We start from the raw sequence: 14,327 nt of genomic DNA on the forward strand, positions 1-14,327 counted from the left end.
CCCTTCACGTACTGGCAGCTCTTTGCCCGGGGGCCTCCTAGAACGATCGCGACCGGCATCTTGCGGCATACTGGTGTTCTGGGTTCCTTTCTTACGGTGCTGTATCTCGTAAAGCAGAGGCTCTCGGGGCCTGGACCCCGCAGCCCTGCCGGCGCCCTCCAGAACGAGCAGTGCGGGGGCGTGCTGAGCTGGGGAGGCGTGGCCCGAGCCAAGGCGGTCTCGAAAAGGGGCTCCGCAGTCTTCTGCCCGGCGGACGGTTCAGGTGGGCCCAGGTTGGGTTGTATGACGGCGTCACGAAGATCGGTAGGGTGGCGGGGTGCGGGGACAGCGCCCAGAGCGTGGCCCGGCTGGGTGGCGTAACCGCCTGTGGATCTGCCGGGGCGGAATCAGATCCACGCTGGGCTTCGCTGCGTGGGGCTGGGCTACCGAAGGTGCCTGCAGATCGTACAGGGTCATTGCCTTCTCTCCGAGGTACTGGTTAGAGAGGATCCCAGAGCTCAGAAGACAGGATACTAAATGTTAGGTTTCTCCGAGCTGGGCGGGGGTGGGAGTACTGGGTTCTTGGGTGCTGTAAGATGCCGAGGAGATTGGGGATCCAGACAGGACTCTGAAGGGTTCCTATGTACTCTGGAGGGTGGGAATGATAGAGATTCCTGGGGTATCAGAGAAGAGGGGTCTTCTGGTCCGTTTTTCTGGCCTGAAGATATAGGTCGTAAATGGGAGTAGAAGTACTTTTGATTTCAACATTAGCAAAGGGGTGGGGTGGAGGCTTGATTTTTGGGGGCCTGGAAGGAGGAGTGAGCTGGAGGCCTGGGTTCTCAAAAGTAGAGGGTTCTACTGTCTTCAAAAGAGGAAGGTACTGGAATACTGGTTCTCACTGTGAGTCCTTCCTCCCCCAGACCATGACACCCGAAGAATGGACATATCTAATGGTCCTTCTTATCTCCATCCCTGTTGGCTTCCTCTTTAAGAAAGCTGGTGAGTCAGGTTCCGTGTCTAGTGGAAAATTAGGGTGAGGGAGCTGGTGTGGGGAATCACCCCTCCCTAAGGTTGTAGGCTTATACTTTACCTTTTCCTTTCAGGACCTGGGCTGAAGAGATGGGGGGCAGCAGCTGTGGGCCTGGGGCTCACCTTATTCACCTGTGGCCCCCACAGTTTGCATTCTCTGATCACCATCTTGGGAACCTGGGCCCTCATACAGGCCCAGCCCTGGTGAGAACTAGGTGGTGAGAAAGGAAAGAGGATGCAGAGAAACAGCAACCTGTTTCCTCTTTGGGTCTTCCATTTCTTCTCCTAAGTCTCTTGCTGTCTCCTGTTAGTCTCATGTGTCTCTATGTCTTGGCTGTTTTTCTTCCTCTCCCATCTTGTTCTGTACCTTCTCGACCCTGTGTCTTTGCCCCAGTCCTCGATATTCATGTGACAGACTTTTCATAAGCTAGTCCTGAGCTCTGGATCTTACAGAGGGCTGAAATACCTTCTTCACAAAGCTTCTCTTAATGCCCCTCATTCTTTTCTTCTCTCTGGCTGTGCCTCTTCTATCCCTGTCATCCACGGGTCCTCTCACCTCTTCTTTTCTGTCTGAATGGGGGGGGGGGGGTAATGAAACCAGACTCAGGAGAAGGAAACAGAGGCTAAGGTCCCTGTACCCAACACTATGACTTCCCACCTCTGTCCTAGCTCCTGCCACGCGCTGGCTCTTGCCTGGACCTTCTCCTATCTTCTCTTCTTCCGAGCCCTCAGCCTGCTGGGCCTGCCCACTCCCACACCCTTCACCAATGCTGTCCAGCTGCTGTTGACACTGAAGGTGAGACTTGGGGAACACTACTCCCTTTCGTCTCCCTGGGAGACGGGGAGCCTCCTTGTTTTCTCCTCCCAGACTTTCTCATAGTGGAGGGTGGGGTATGGAGTTTTATCTTTCACAAACCCTAACCTTGGGACGTCACTTCTCCCTGGGGACAGAGTTCACCTGACACATCCTCTGGAGCAGGTCTTCTCCTCTCCACTCATTCCAGGGCAAGGAGATATCCTGAGTGCTCTATCACAAGCCATTTGGCACAGCTAGAATATACCTTCCCAGCATGCTTTGCTAACATGCTCTTCTTGAGTCTGTAGCAAACCATGATCCAAGGAAGAAAATTACTTTGGAGAGAGGTATCTGGCCCAAAGCACAAAGCTGGGATAAAGTGCAGTTTTGTGCTTTTCATGTTTGAAACAGAGTCTCGGGTAGCACCCTGTGTTGGCCCCAAACAAAGAAAAGATGATGTTGAACTTTGATTCTGCCTCCAGCTCCCGAGTGCCACCACCATGCCTGGTTTATATGACTCTAGGGACTCAAACCAAGGACCTCAAAATACTAGGCAAGCACTTAACCAAATGAACTACATTCTTAGCCCTGAGTCTGAATCTTAATCACCTAAGAAAAGGGCAAGAAGTGACTGGTTCCCGGTCCCTAACCCAGACCATAACGGTTGTGAACTTTTGCTATGTTCTAGGCTCCAGCAACATAGCCATGGACAGTCCTGCCAGGTTGAGAACTGGTTTCTCCGGAGTTCTTGGTTCTTAGGTCTTGGTTCTTGTGGCAAACACAGTGTTAGGCAGAGATTGGTCAGCCATGCATTGGAAGAAGAGCCTTTTGGGTGTGTATGGACCTGCACATGTAGATAGGAACAGGCTGGGCATTACAAACTATGCTTGCCACGTTCACCCACTTTCTGAATAATGTGGTTGAATGACTAGCAGAAGCCAGGTCAAAAGGGGCTTTGTTGCCCATGATAAATATGGACTTCCTCCTATAGAGGGCTGAGCTCCCTCAGGAAGAAGTTTGTTTGTTTTTGACTTCTACGCCAAAAGATAGGACAACAAATTTGCCTCTTAGATAATAATTTGTCATGGATGCTGAGAGAGGTGAAGTAGAATAGAATGAGATGGGTTAAGATAAGATTCTTTTATCAAAATAAAGCATGGGGCAGGAGAGATGGCTCAGAGATTAGGAGCACTGGATGTTCTTCCAAAGGTCCTGAGTTCAATTTCCAGCAACCACATGGTAGTTCATAACCATCTATAATTCTATCTGGTGCCCTCTTCTGGTGTGCAGGCACAGATGCTGGCAGAATACCATATATAAATAATAAATAAATCTTTTAAAAAAATAGTAAAGCATGGTAGTATCGGATGTAATCCCAGCATACCTCCAAGATGGGCATGGTGGCGGCATATGCCTTTAATCCCAGGACTTGGGACACAAAAACAGATCTCTGTGAGTTGAGGCAAGTTTGCTATACAAAGAGAGTTCCAGGACAGCTAGGGCTATTTAGAGAGACCCTGTCTCCAAAAATGAAAAGACGCCTCACCTCAAAAACAAACCAGCTGGAGAAGGAGCTTGGTGCTTGAGAACACTGCTCTTCCACAACACCAGCTCCACAAGATTTGACATACTCTTCTGGCTTCTGGGCATCTGCACACATAGACCATACACCCAGAGACACAAAAATGAAAAGGGGAAAAAAAACCCTTGGTAATCCCAGCAATCAGGAATTGAAGGCTGGAGGATGAGGAGTCTGAAGATAGTTTGGATTATACCAAGATCCTGTCTGGAAGAGAAAAAAAAGTCTAGGTGACTATGAAAGCAGCTCGATCTATATACACTGTGAGCTGTAGGCAGGTGGTTCAGAGTCATGTGGCACACGTTGCTTTGAGGATGATTAGAGAGCTCTGGTTTATGACAATGGCTTGGTGAAAAGGAGACAGTATTGTTTAAAAAAAAAAACACTGGACAGGTAGCTGGGTCAGGGGAAGAATTGTATGTTGTGGAGCCTAAAAGGGAAAAATGTTTTTAGAACCCCATCCTACCCCTTGTAGGAGAAACCATCTTGTAGGAGAAGTGTCAGCTTCATTCTCTTGCCTCTCTCTATCTGCTGGGGCTCTTTCCACTGAGACTAACATGAAGCAGGAGGTCACAGATGTGGCCTTTTAAGAGTTTTGTCTCGGGGTTGGGGATTTAGCTCAGTGGTAGAGCGCTTGCCTAGGAAGCGCAAGGCCCTGGGTTCGATCCCCAGCTCCGGAAAAAAAAAAAAAAAAAAAAAAAAAAAGAGTTTTGTCTCTGGCTAATATAGGTTGAACGGATCTGGAAGGGCAGTTAAGACATCACTCACCCCCCCCCCACACACACACACGCACACCCAGTGGAGTCAGAAAAGAACATAATCTCAGCTCTCCTACAGGGGAGCTGGGAGGACCACAAGTTCAAGGCCAGCCTAAACAACTTAGCATGACTTTGTTTCAAAATATAAAAGCAGGGAGAGGGACCTGGGATACAAGGCCCTGTGTCTGAGTCCTAGAACAAGAAAGAAGGAAGGCAACCAGGCAAGCTGTGGAATTGTATGAAAGCAGAAAGAAAAAAGGGAGAGAGAGAAAGAGATAGAAGAGAAGATGATTCTGGCAGCTCTCAGAGACTGAGCCACCAACCAAAGAGCATTCATGGACTGGACTGAATCCCCCAGCATATAGGGCTTCCTCATCTGGCCACTGTGGAAGAGGAAGTACCTAACCCTGTAGAGACTTGATGTGCTGGGGGTCGGGGGCGAGGCACCCTCTCAAAGGAGGGGGTTAGGGGAGGAACCGGAAGAGAGGACAGCATTTAAGATATAAATACATAAATAATTTTTTTTAAAAAGAAAAAAAAATGAAGAAGAAGAAAAGGGTCTAGGGCTGAGCCCTGAGGATAGCCACCAACTAAAGGTTCCTCCTACCACTCTTGATATGCAGTGCCATCCATGAGGTAGGACCTCAGCCCTACTCCTCTTTCTGCCCATAGTTGGTGAGTCTGGCCAGTGAAGTCCAGGATCTTCATCTGGCCCAGAGAAAGGAAATGGCCTCCGGCTTCAGCAAGGAGCCTACCCTGGGCCTGCTGCCTGATGTCCCCTCTTTGATGGAGACACTCAGCTACAGCTACTGTTATGTGGGAATCATGACAGGTAAGTAGCCTGCCCAGCACTTCTGGGTCACCCTCTGCCTCACTCTACCCAGAGTTCTGTTCCTGTTTTATGTCTCTTGCTGCCCTAGGCTACCTGGACACTGTCAGCTATTGTCCTGTCAGAGCATATCTCTCTACTGTGGGAATTAGCCCTGAAGGATTGCTTCCTTTTCTCCTATTAGGGGGCCAACAGGAAGAGTTAAAGGAGATAGGCCTATGTAAGCCTGGGGTTTCTGCCATCCATGGAGTAAATATTCACAACTCAGGTTCTTTCAGTTTCAGAAAATACATCTTTTTCTGTGGGAGTGAGATACTGGGGCCACAATAGTTCAAAGATTGAACCTAGGACCTTGTATGTGCCAAGCAAATGCTCAAGAACTGAGTTATATCCTAGCCTTTTTGTTTAGTTTGGTTTTGGTTTAGACAGGGTCTCACTGTATAGCCTATGTTATTCTGAATCTCTCTATGTAGCAGGGTGGCCTCAAACTCACAGATCTGCCTACCTCTGCCTCACAAGTAAATTCTTTACCTTTTGTTTTCTTTTGTTTGTTTTTTGAGACAGGGTTTCTCTGTGTAGCCCTGGCTGTCCTGGAACTCACTCTGTAGACCAGGCTGACCTCAGACTTAGATAGATCAGCCTGCCTCTGCTTCCTGAGTGCTGGGATTTATAGGTGTACACCACCATGGTCCAGCAACTTTTTTATCTTGAGGCAAGACCTTTATAGGTAGGCCTTGATCATTCGATTGTCCTACCTCAGCTACCACCTGACCTGACTTAGAAAGTCATCATGACAGGTTTGTTTCTAGGGACTGATGCTAGGGCTTTGTGCATGCCAGGTAGGTACTCTAACAAGTGAGCCACATTGCTAGACATACCTCATTGGCGTTGCCTTTGTTCCTTTTGTTTTTAATTTTTTTTTCAGTGTTCTATGTGTGCTTCTGTATGTGTGCTTTGGTGTGCATGTGGTAGTCAGAAGACAGTGCTCTGAAATTGGTTCTTGCCTGCCATGTTGTAAGATCAGGGATAGAATTCACATGGTCACTTCTGTGTGTGTGCCTTTACCCACTAAGTCACCTTGCATTGTTTGGCTTGATTTATTTTTAACAACAGATGTGTATCTGTGTGTGCCTGCTCGTCTCTGTGTACTCCACAGTGCCCATGGATACCAGGAAAAGGGGTTGGATTCCCTAGAACTGATTGGGACCCAAACTTGGGGCTTTTGGAAGAGCAGTAAACATTCTACTTGGGTATCTTTCTAGCCCCCTTTGCTTTGTCTGAGGTAGGGTCTCTCTATATAGATAATCTGGGATGGTCTTAATTAAACTCAGGACCTGGCTCAGCCTCTCAGGGTCTCAGATTACAGGAATTACCACCATACCTGCCAGATTCCTTATTTGTTTCTGTTTGTTATATGCGATACTGGGGATTGAACCCAGAGCCTATGCATGTTAAACAGATGTTCTACCACTGACCTATATTCCTCAGCCCTGGTTTTCTTTTTGTCTATTTTTTTCATTACAGCCTTATGGAGCTGTTATTCACATATGCATCCATTTAAAATGCCCCAACTTACTGGCTTTTATATATCCATAGACTTATGAAACCATAAGCAGTATGCATGTGATTGCAGAACAGCCTCATCTTTGAAAAGGAGCCACTTAACCTTTAGTCTTCAACACCAAACCTCTTCCATCCCTACAAACCATTGATTGACTTCTGTCTATAAAGATGTTTCATGTAAACGGAATCATACTTGTGGTCTGTGGTGAATATGCAAGGGCTTTAGCATCCATCCCTTCATTCATTTCCCATCGATGCTTCCTGATCTATATCCCATCATACCTTAGGATCCTCAACTATCTCCTTATCCTGTTTGTCTCCCCTCTACCCCCCAAGCCCTCTCAGCATGCAGAAGGAGCTTATGAAAAGTGGTCAGGTACCAGCTCTTCCCTGTAGGGATATCTACACTGGTTTCCTGGTATCTGTCTGTCTCTCCTTTCTCTGTCCATCCTTTCTCGCTCTCCCCCTCCGCCTCTTCCTCCATCTCTGTCTCTGTCTCTGACTCTTTCTCCTCTTCCCTTGACCCTCGTTTACCAGCTCTCCATGTCTCCCTTTCTCTGTGGTTTTGAACTCATTCTGTTCCCAGACCTCCTATCCTCAACTCCTCCTCCTGTTCCCCTTCCCCCTTTTCCCATCTCTCTATTCTCCTCATTTCACCTCCCACCTCCCCAGTAGGCTCAGATACACAGCACCCAAACACCTGCTCCTTGCCACCCTCCACAGGCCCATTCTTCCGCTACCGCACCTACCTGGATTGGCTGGAACAGCCCTTCCCGGAAGCCGTGCCCAGCCTGAGGCCCCTGCTGCGCCGCGCCTGGCCAGCCCCGCTCTTTGGCCTGCTCTTCCTGCTGTCCTCTCATCTCTTCCCACTGGAAGCTGTGCGTGAGGATGCCTTCTACGCCCGCCCGCTGCCCACCCGCCTCTTCTACATGATCCCGGTCTTCTTCGCCTTCCGCATGCGCTTCTACGTGGCCTGGATTGCGGCCGAGTGCGGTTGCATTGCCGCGGGCTTCGGGGCCTACCCTGTGGCTGCCAAAGCCCGGGCCGGTGGCGGCCCCACCCTCCAATGCCCACCCCCTAGCAGGTCAGGTGGCGGGAGGGAGGCTTCCCAAGACCCAGCAGGCCCCACCACCAAGGGTTGGCTCTGCCCCTAGTAGGGAAGGGAGCAGGGTGTAGGGCTACCACCTGCAGTGGTTGGCAGCATATTTCCCCCCTGGTGACTTGTCACCTGCCTTCCCTGGCCACTAGGGAAACTATGTGTTCCTGGTTTCTACAGATTGCCCCTTGTTGCTAGCACTTGTCACCCCTCAGTATGGCTAATTGTCCTCTATTGCTAGGGAAAGGACAATGATATCTTAGCAACCACATGCCTACCCTGTGTTGCCATGGAAGAGTCACCCCCAAGATCCAGGCTGTTCCCAGTTGCTAGAGATAACTATCTTTTGGTAGTAGGGGTCCATCATCTGTTGCTAGGACAACAATTCCTTAGCAATTAAACAACCCCTCTGCAGAGGATGCTATATCCCTAGCAACCATGGTTGCTTCCTTCCTGCTGAGAGCCCTGCTGTTTGTGGCTGGAATCTACCCCCTGAACTGCCTGCCTTGCTTAGAGCCAGCAGCTCACCATGGGATGTTCTTACACAGGACCTCCCAGCTGCCCTGTTTCTAAGGAAGTAACATCTTTGGCTGCTCCTCCAGCTGTGGAGAGCATCACTCTCAGCAACCACAGGTTGTCTCCCTCTGATTGCTGAGGCTTTCCCTTTACCAGTAAAGCTAACCCAACCCCCAGCACCATCCCTCCTAGGAAAGTCACAAAACTAGTAACTATAAGGTTCTTACTACCTAGGAAGTATCACTCCTTGTTGCTAGGGAAATGGTATCCCTAGCAACCAGTAGTGAGTTCACTGAATCTCTGTTTCTAGAATCCATTGTCAGCCTTCCTACTGGGGAATGGGATTGCAGCCTCTCCTAAATTGTAAACCACTCCTTGGTAGGGTTGTATCCCACCCTGGTTGTCATAAACTGCCATTCTGTTGGTGATAATGGAACCTCCCCCATCCCCATATAAACTGATTACCACTGCCCTAGTAACTATGGATAGACCTCCCACTGCTAGAGAGAGGGTGTCCTGCAGTGAAGTCAGGCAGAGATTAAATGCTTTTTAAAGCTACAAGTTCCACTGGTAAAGGATGCCTTCCCCCAGCCCCCATGTCCAGAAGCCACTGGATGTTCACATAGGTCTAGCATCTTTCTCTGTAGCTGACAGTGTTGGTGTCGGAGATCTGGAAACCTCTGATATTTCTGGAGGTGACACTTCTTGAACAATTACAGGGACCAGATTTTTCTGAACAGCCTGGGCCTTGTTGCTAAGGAATGCCTTTTCCCTAGCAACAGAGATCATTGAGAGTCACAAGACCTAGAATATCTCCCTAGCAACCGTGAGCCACCTTTTCAGAGTGGATATGTTCCTCACAGCTGCTCTGCCCCACAGTTCAGAAGGGACCATACTTGGAAACCATTCTCAATATTACTGAGCTTGGTTGCCAGTGGACTTGATAGCTTAGCAACCATAGCCCTTCCAGGATTTTTTTGGCTGTATCAGGCGCTACTAGTTACCAAGAGCACTCCACTATTAGTGAACTGTGCCCCACCCACTCGACTCCCTCAGGCCTGTCCTCTCCTGTGGCCCTCGAAAGTCAGAGAGGGAGGGAGCCATTGCCTGGCCAGAACCCCCTCTTTAGCGTCGGGCTGGGACAGAAGCAGGTGTCAGGAGGGGCCTGGCTGAGCTGCATGTCTGTCCCCATCCTCATGTCCACTCCCACCCCCACCCCCAGTCCGGAGATTGCAGCTTCCCTGGAGTATGACTATGAGGCCATCCGTAACATCGACTGCTATGGCACAGACTTCTGCGTGCGTGTGCGGGATGGCATGCGGTACTGGAACATGACCGTGCAGTGGTGGCTGGCACAGTACATCTACAAGAGTGCACCTTTCCGCTCCTACGTATTGAGGTGAGGGAGCCCACCTGGTGTCAGAAACTGCAGAACTTTTATCTCCCAGTATGTCCTGTGGTAATCTGGGGTTTCTCTAGCTGGGCCCTAAGTCCCAAGGCTCATGGAAGCTGTAGTTTCTTGGGCCTTCGAGATAAATCCTCTGGGCCTACCTCATTCAAGTGTTGTCAACTGTCAGGCTTGGGTCCCATAAATTGATGAGGTCATCTGACAACAGGTATCCTTTTCCCCCTGGGCTATTTTGACAGATCTTGTTTGTTTTTAGACAGAGCTTCATACAGGCTAGTCTGGCCTTAATCTAGATTGCTGGCGAACTATGACTTTCAGTCCTGATCCTCCTACCTCTCCTCTGTCTTCGTGGTGCAGGTGTGCACTACCATGCCTGGCTTGTTGGTTTCTTGAGATAAGGTCTCATTCTGTAGCTCTGACTGGTCTGTACTTGCTATATAAACCAGACTGGTCTCACACTTAAACTCCCTTCTTGCCTCTGCACCTCAGTGTTGGGATTTCAGGTTTGTGTCACCATGCCTGGCCAACTTTGTTGTTCTTTGTTTTTTGTTTTTTTCTAATTGGTTCTTTTCCATCCACCTTCTCCGCATTTTGCTCAAGTGCCTGCAGAACAGCACTCTGCCATTAAGTGGTGCCTTCGACTCATCCAGTGGCCTTAGTTGTGGGACCTGCAGACTGGTCCTCCACCTGACCAACTTTTAAATTGTTCTCATCCTTCTGGGTTTTTTGTTTGTTTCTTTTTGAGGCCAACACTCAACCCTTTCCAAGCTGCCAGGTGTGATCAGTGGCCACAGAGATACCATCCCCTGATAAGTAATGATGACAGTTTATGAGCTAGATTTGCCTGGCATGATGGGAACTGTAGTTTAAAGAGACACTCTTAGGAGTTGGAGAGGCGACTCGGTGATTAAGATTATGTATGGCCCTTACAGAGGACACTAGCTCAGCTCCAGCACCAATATCAGGTTACAGCCACTGGTAAGCCCAGCTCCTAGTGATCAAACATACTTTGTTCTGACCTCTGTAGGCACTGCCTTCATCTGCATAACTCCCAGCTTGTGTGAGCAGACACCCTTGAGCATGTGCGCGCACACACACACACACACACACACACACACACACACACACAATTAAAAATAAAACTTTTGGGGCTGGAGAGATGGCTCAGTAGTTAAGAGCACTGACTGTTCTTCCAGAGGTCTTGAGTTCGGTTCCCAGCAACCACATGGTCGCTCACAGCCATCTGTGATGGGATCCGATGCCCTCTTCTGGTGTGTCTGAAGAGAGCTACAGTGTACTCACGTACATAAAATAAATAATAAATATTTTAAAAATAAGAAAAGTAAAAATAAAACTGTCTTTTAAAAAATATTCACTCTGAATCAGGCATGATGGCACACACTTATGACCTCAGCACTCAGGAGGCTGAGGCAGGAAGTTTGACATCTTTTTTTAAAAAAATCAATGATGCACTGTATGTCTGATGCACACCAGGCCCTGGACTCCAACTCCAGCATCATAAAAAATTAGAAACGATCTCATCTGGCTCTGTAGGGAGAATGCATAGGGGGGTTGTGGGTGGCAGAGGCGAAACAGGAAGGTGAATGTGAGCCTGTGGATGTCCGGATAGGGGTAATGGAGGGAAGGAGTTCTTCAATAGGCCCGACACTGGCTTTGAGGGGAAGAGTTGGGACTTGGGGTGCTCAGCAGAAGCAGAGGAGAAATGAAGCCTGCTTTCCAGGCAGTGGGTTGGCAAGTGACCCAGAGCACAGGAAAGCCTCTTCAGAACAGGGGAAGACCTAGCAGGAAGCAGCTGTTGGGACATGTGTAAGGAAGAAGGACTTGAGTTTTATCTCATTAACTTGAAGACTATCAGATCTCCTCCTGGGGATCATTGGAGAGGTAATGGGTAATGCGATGCGGGCACTTTAAGAAGAGGTGCTAGAGTAGACACTGAAGCCAAACGAGATGCTGCTCACTGCACTGGGCAAGTGGTGGGAGGTGGGTAAGGCAAGAGGATTGTGAGTTCAAGGCCAGCCTAGATAACAAAGTGAGACACTATTTCCAAGGAACAACAAGAAAAACAAAAGAAGAAAACCATGCTGATGACATTGTTTAACTGGTAAAGGCACTTGCCACCAAGCCCACATGGTGGTCATCTCCAAGACCTACGTGGTGGAAGGAGAAAACTGACCACAGCAAGTTGTTCTCTGAACAATAAACATAATTTGTGACACAGAGGAGTGCATACACACACGCGCGCGCGCGCACGCGCATGAATAAATGTCAAAGGAGTGTAGGCTGGGAATGTGTGTAATTCAGTTAGTAATTACAAGTAGTGATATATATATGTATAATAACACTTGGAAAGTAGAGGCAGGAGGATCAGGAGTTTGGGGCAAGCTGGGGCTACATAGAAACCCTGTCTTTAAACCGTGGTACCAGTTATAGATGATACTATTAAAACCCTGGGGATCAGGGTCAGGTCAAAGCCCAGGGCACCACAATATGTTGATCACTTATTTTCAATCAGCAGTAATTATGCTACACCCTCAGGGAACATAGGCAACATCTGAGACTTTAAGTTTCCAGGGACCCAGGCATACCTGGCAAGTGCTTCATCACTGTCTTAGGTTTCTATTGCCATGATAAAACACCACTATGAAAAGCAGCTTGGGGAAGAAATAGTTTCCTTTAGCTTACAGTTGTCCATCATGGAAGGAAGTCAAAGCAGAAACCGGAAATAGGAACTGAAGCAGAAGCCATGGAGGAGTGCTGCTTTCTGACTTATTCTCCATGACTTGCTCACTTTGCACCCCAGACCCACCTACCGAATAGTAGCACTGCCCATAGCAGGCTAGGCTCTTCCACAGCAGTCATCAATCAAGAAAATGCTCCACAGACTTGCATAGGCCAATCCGATGGGGTTGTCTTCTCAGTCGAGATTTTCTTTTCTCAGGTGACACTAACTTGGGTCAAGTTGGCCAAAATAAATAAAATTAAATTGAAAAACAACACAACAATACAACAATACAGGACAACCACTAAACTACGGACGACTTTTTTTTTTTTTTTTTTTTTTGAGTTGGTATGTCAAGAGAGACAAGTCTCTAAGCAGGAAAAGAACGCATGAGCTCATGGTCCTTCCAGAATTACTGGTCACTGCTCTGTTGAGGAATGTAATAGAGAATGCTTCACTGTTTGTCCTTCTTAGAAAAGGATCAGAACCTGAATTTGTGGACTGAAAAGTTAGGGAAGTAAGTTTTGAGAGATGGCTCATTGGTTATGAGCGCTTGCTGCTCTTGCAGAGGATTGGAATTTGCTTCCCAATACCCACGTGACAGCTCACAACTTTAGTTCCAGGGGAGTCCTTTCCTGGGCTCCAAGGGTGAGCATGTACTTGGTACACAGACATACACGCAAGCAAAAAGTTCAGATGTATAATTCCTGTACCAGGGGAATCTGACCTCCTCAGATACTGGCCACGCACATGGTGTGCACATACACGTTTAAAAATGTAATAATTTAAGAAGCTGTCTCAGCATGCTAGGGATACGGCTTAGTAGTGCATTGTTGTCTGGTGTGCGCAGGGTCCCAGTGACAATCATAGACTCCTCGACTTTGAGGATGCAGGAAGGAATGGTGGGCCTGAACTCAGTCTGAGGGAGGGACTCAGGAGAAAGTGAGGGCTGAAGCTTGGACTTGTGTGTCCTGACTCAATGTCTTCCTCCAGGAGTGCTTGGACCATGCTGCTGAGTGCCTACTGGCATGGCCTCCACCCTGGCTACTACCTAAGCTTCATGACCATCCCGCTGTGCCTGGCTGCTGAGGGCTATTTGGAGTCAGCCTTGCGGAGACATCTGAGCCCCGGGGGCCAGAAAGCCTGGGACTGGTTCCACTGGTTTCTGAAGATGCGTGCCTACGACTACATGTGCATGGGCTTTGTGCTCCTTTCCATGGGTGACACACTCCGGTACTGGGCCTCCATCTACTTCTGGGTCCACTTTCTAGCCCTGGCCTGCCTGGGGCTGGGGCTGGCTTTGGGTGGGGGCAGCCCCAGCAAGAGGAAGACACCATCCCAGGCCACCACCAGCCAAGCCAAGGAAAAGCTGCGGGAAGAGTAAGCTGTGCCGCACTGGCCTGCCATCCAGCTCAAGCTGTTCTTGGGAATTCCGTGAACCAGGCTGTATTTTCCTTTACCCAGCAAGAATCCCTTGTTTGGCTAAGAGCCTGGAGAGGATTCCTTCTTCCCAACTAATCCTTCCGCCTCCTATTTAAAGCTGGGGTACCCTTCTCCCGGGTTCTCCCTGCATCTTGACCTTTTCAAGCCTCCCTCTGCTAGCATCAGGGTATTACTGTCCATTCTTGGCCCTATTATCTCTGCAACAGTCCTCAGGTGTTCAAACACCACACGTCCCAAAATGCCCTTGCAGGGACCAGTGGTCATCCGGCATCTTAGACAGACTCCCAGTGGGTCCCCAGTATTGGGGCAGGAATTTCAGGGCCAGGTTCTGGGAGAGGGGAGAGATGTCCTTCTTGTTTTCCTCTTTGCTTTTATCATCAAACCAGTGTTTCAGAGACCGTGGTCTCACACATCCTGAAGAAGAAACTGAAATGTGCAAGTGAAAAGCCCCGGGGAACATGCTCTTAGAGTAGCTTCTGTCTGAGCCATTTCTGGGCTCCCCATACAACCTACCACCCAGTGTCATCCTTGGCCTCTGACAGGTCAGAATGTATAAATCTTTCCCAATAAAGTGTTACACATGCAACTGTT

The 14,327-nt window shown here is 48.8% G+C and overlaps 1 protein-coding gene across 3 annotated transcripts; it reads left to right on the plus strand.

Moving 5' to 3' along the window:
• Positions 1–43: 43 nt before the first annotated feature.
• Positions 44–14,322, plus strand: Mboat7 (membrane bound O-acyltransferase domain containing 7). Of its 3 annotated transcripts, none has more exons than NM_001134978.2 (8): positions 44–262; positions 900–978; positions 1,083–1,212; positions 1,678–1,804; positions 4,814–4,973; positions 7,257–7,617; positions 9,368–9,544; positions 13,287–14,322. In NM_001134978.2, the coding sequence occupies exons 2-8, from the start codon at positions 903–905 to the stop codon at positions 13,675–13,677; spliced, it is 1,422 nt and encodes a 473-aa protein (NP_001128450.2). In that variant the 5' UTR covers positions 44–262; positions 900–902; the 3' UTR covers positions 13,678–14,322. The 3 variants fall into 3 exon arrangements, with proteins under 3 accessions (NP_001128450.2, XP_038966897.1, XP_063144742.1); XM_039110969.2 differs by lacking the exon at positions 44–262 and adding an exon at positions 333–471; XM_063288672.1 differs by lacking the exons at positions 44–262; positions 900–978; positions 1,678–1,804 and having other exon boundaries at positions 1,099–1,212.
• The last annotated feature ends 5 nt before the right edge of the window (positions 14,323–14,327 follow it).

This window comes from Rattus norvegicus, chromosome 1 (assembly GCF_036323735.1).
Source record: "Rattus norvegicus strain BN/NHsdMcwi chromosome 1, GRCr8, whole genome shotgun sequence".
NCBI classification, from domain to species: domain Eukaryota; kingdom Metazoa; phylum Chordata; class Mammalia; order Rodentia; family Muridae; genus Rattus; species Rattus norvegicus.

Bases quoted from the DNA above. Each gene is read 5' to 3' on its own strand.
- Mboat7 (NM_001134978.2), top strand. From the start codon at position 903: ATGACACCCGAAGAATGGACATATCTAATGGTCCTTCTTATCTCCATC. The intron at 1,213-1,677 runs GTGAGAACTAGG...CCTCTGTCCTAG, and splicing joins CTCATACAGGCCCAGCCCTG to CTCCTGCCACGCGCTGGCTC. The intron at 7,618-9,367 runs GTCAGGTGGCGG...CCCCACCCCCAG, and splicing joins CAATGCCCACCCCCTAGCAG to TCCGGAGATTGCAGCTTCCC.